Raw genomic sequence first — 3524 nt, forward strand, 5'->3', positions numbered from 1 at the left:
CACATGTACATGTACATATACACCTACACTTAAGTACTAAGGATCCTATTGTAAATACATACTCTAAGATAAGTTCCACAATTATTATAACCTATATATGTCTCCTTTAATCTTGTACGAAACCTATTGTCAACCGAACACTATGTCTATCTCGGTCTCGCACGTACGATCAGCTTAAGTTCCACTCTTGTGAAATAGGCTAAGCACGCATAATTTGGAAACGAATAAACTCACTTTCGCTGTGACCACTGAATCAATAAGACGTATTTGTGCCACCTACAATTTCAGAAGTGGGATTACTGCAAAAAAAAAACAAAAAATTTTTTTTTGCACTATACTCAGCCTACGAGAAAAATTAAAATAAAATTTAGTGAATAATAATGGAAACCATCGGTGTAGACGACTACAGTGCAGCAGAACTGCGAAGATGGCTGGAAAACCTCGGAATGCAGAAAAGCGGCAACAAGGCGGCGCTCGCATCGCGTCTGAATGGGGTCCCTCCCGAGGCCCGTGGAGTTTGCCCAACATTGGATCCCAAGGACATTTCCGAGGCAGAAGCTGGGTCCGAGGAAAGGCCCAATTCGTCAGCAGACCGAGGCAACGACAACAATGAAGCCGGGGCTACGACGCTTGCTTGCCAAAATTACGGCGTAAGTTCCAAACAACGAGAACGTTCCCGAAGTTTCTTGTGGAATCCATGAAGCGCCAGTTGGAATCGCTCCAATTGGAAAACGAGCTGCTGAAAATGGAAGTTTTTCGACGTCAGCCGTTGGACAGTGTGACCGCAACTTCAACCAACGATATGCCACAAGGCCAGAACAACGTGGCCACACCAAATAACAATGTTGTCCCATTGGATTTAGAAAATGTCGTCGTCGAGGATGCCAGATTTGGTACATCATTTTCCAATAATAATCTTTTGCTGACCATGGTGACAGAAATGCTCCCTGTTTTTGACGGTGCTGCCAACAACAGAATACCAGTTAAGACATGGATTGCTCATCTTAATGCCATTATTAAGATGTACAAACTGAGCGACGATCTAGTTCGCATGCTGGTAATGTCTAAGTTAAAAGACCGCGCTCAAGTTTGGTTACACTCAACAGAAAATATTTTGACGCTGCCAACTCAAGAATTGCTGACTCAACTGGCGGAGGCTTTTCATTCCAAGGAAAGCAAGATTATGTCCCGACGCAAGTTTCAGGAGCGCAAGTGGCAACCATCTGAAGATTTCGCCACCTATTTCAATGGAAAAACAAGCTTAGCTGCGCACATTCAGATGGACGACGAGGAGCTGATTGACAATATTATCGAAGGAATTCCGGATACACTTCTGCGTCAACAAGCGCATATGCATTGCTTCAACTCGTCTGCACAACTTTTGCAGGCATTTACGAAAGTTTCGTTACGCAGAACACCGTTCACACCTGGACGCCCCAAAGTGGCTGCCGAGAACGGACCTGGTTTGGGCTCCACTAATAGATGTTTCAACTGCAACTCTGTTGGACATTTCGCAGCCGTATGTCGCAAACCCAAGCGTGAGTACGGATCCTGCTACGGATGTGGAAGTCTGGAGCACCTAGTGGCTCAGTGCACGGAGAAGAAAAACATTTCCAGCAACGAATACGTAAGATCGTTTAAAATTCACTTTAAGACAGAACCTAATCAGTTTTTATTTGTAGAATGCCTAATTGATTCTGGGAGCCCGATTAGTTTTATCAAAATATCATGCGTTGAAAAAATAATGAAGAGTAAATTTATTAATATTAGTGAAAATAATCTTAAAAATTACTTTGGCTTAAACAAAAGTCCTTTAGATATATATGGAAAATTACCATGCTTTGTTGTTATGAATAAAGAAAAGTTTAATTTTGAATTACTGGTTGTGGCGAACAAATCAATGGCATATTGCGCTGTTCTAGGCAGAGATTTTATGAACACATGTAACTTTAAGATCGTGTTGGAAAATGATAGGATTATGAAAAATGATTGCTCAAATGATAGAATTATGAAAAATGATTGCTCAAATGATAGAATTATGGAAAATGATTGCTCAAATGATAGAATTATGGAAAATGATTGCTCAAATTATAGAAGTATGGAAAACGATTGCTCAAATGATAGGATTACTGAAAATAATTTTTTGAACTGTAATAGAATAGATTTTGATAACAAATTTAAGAATAGTTGTGTTGTTACAAGAATGGATCGGTCTGATGATAGAATTGAAAATGATAGGAAGATAGATAAAATTAAAAAGTCTAAGAGTAAAGTTAATGTTGAATTGGAGAGCAATGAGCAATGTAACGAAAATACAAGCAAATTAAGTAGTTCAAAAGATACGGTAGAGTCAAGTCCAAATTTAAGCGAGCAATTCGAGTCTGAAATATTGTCAATTGAATACCCCATTCCAACTGAATGCAACCAATTAAATATAAGTGAAAAGTGCGAGTTTAGTTTAAAGAACAGTCTTATTAACATTTTTGATAAATATTATATAAAAGCGAAACGGCCAGAGACCCCCTTAGTTAAATGGGAAATGAAACTAAATTTTGACAAGACGAAACCGTTTAATTACCCTCCAAGACGATTGTCATACACAGAAAAAGGTCAAGTGCAGAATTTGTTAGATGATTATATTAGAAATGGTATCATACGGGGAAGCGAGTCGGAATATGCTTCACCAATAGTACTAGTTAAGAAAAAGTCTGGAGAGTTAAGAATGTGCGTAGACTATCGAACACTTAACAAAAATATGTTAAAAGATAATTACCCCACCCCCTTAATAGACGACCTAATTGATAAACTTTCAGAAAAAATCCTTTTTACCAAGTTAGATCTCAAAAACGGGTTTTTCCACGTGCATATGCATGAAGATTCCGTTAAGTTTACCGCCTTCACAACGCCAATGGGCCAATATGAATGGCTTAGAATGCCGTTTGGATTACGAAACGCCCCTGCAGTGTTCCAAAGATTTGTAAATAAAATTTTTGCTGATTTAGTTAAAGAAGATAAGGTTCTTATTTACATGGACGACATTTTGATAGCAACGGAAGATAGTAAGAGTCATTTAGAAATATTAACTGAAGTATTTAAGCGATTGGTAGACAACAAACTCGAACTAAGGTTAGACAAGTGCGAATTTCTTCAAAGTGAAATTAAGTATTTAGGGTACATAATATCAGGAAAGGGTATTAAACCTGATTCAAAAGGTATGCAAGCGGTAAGAGATTTTCCTGTACCAACAAAAACGCATGAAGTTCAGAGCTTTCTGGGTCTGTGTTCTTATTTTAGACGATTTGTAAAAGATTTTTCAACAAAAGCAAAGCCATTATACGATCTGGTAAGAAAAGATAAGAAATTTGATTTTGGTGGGACAGAACTAGAATGCTTCGACATGTTAAAAAGAAATCTTTTAGAAGCCCCTATTTTGGCATTGTATAATCCGACAGATCCGACAGAACTACATTGTGATGCTAGCGCCTTAGGTTTCGGCTCAATTCTGATGCAGAAAAAGAAAGACG

The 3524-nt window shown here is 38.2% G+C and overlaps 1 protein-coding gene across 1 annotated transcript; it reads left to right on the top strand.

The window, feature by feature from the left end:
* Positions 1–738: 738 nt before the first annotated feature.
* LOC123037894 lies at positions 739–1876 on the top strand. Its single transcript, XM_044460722.1, has 2 exons — positions 739–1627; positions 1683–1876. Exons 1-2 carry the CDS (start codon positions 746–748, stop codon positions 1689–1691), a joined length of 891 nt encoding a protein of 296 aa, XP_044316657.1. The 5' UTR covers positions 739–745; the 3' UTR covers positions 1692–1876.
* The last annotated feature ends 1648 nt before the right edge of the window (positions 1877–3524 follow it).

This window comes from Drosophila rhopaloa, unplaced genomic scaffold, assembly GCF_018152115.1.
Source record: "Drosophila rhopaloa isolate 14029-0021.01 unplaced genomic scaffold, ASM1815211v1 contig_205, whole genome shotgun sequence".
NCBI lineage: Eukaryota > Metazoa > Arthropoda > Insecta > Diptera > Drosophilidae > Drosophila > Drosophila rhopaloa.

Excerpts from the sequence above, each read along its gene's own strand:
- LOC123037894 (XM_044460722.1), top strand. The coding sequence starts at position 746 with ATGGAAGTTTTTCGACGTCAGCCGTTGGACAGTGTGACCGCAACTTCA.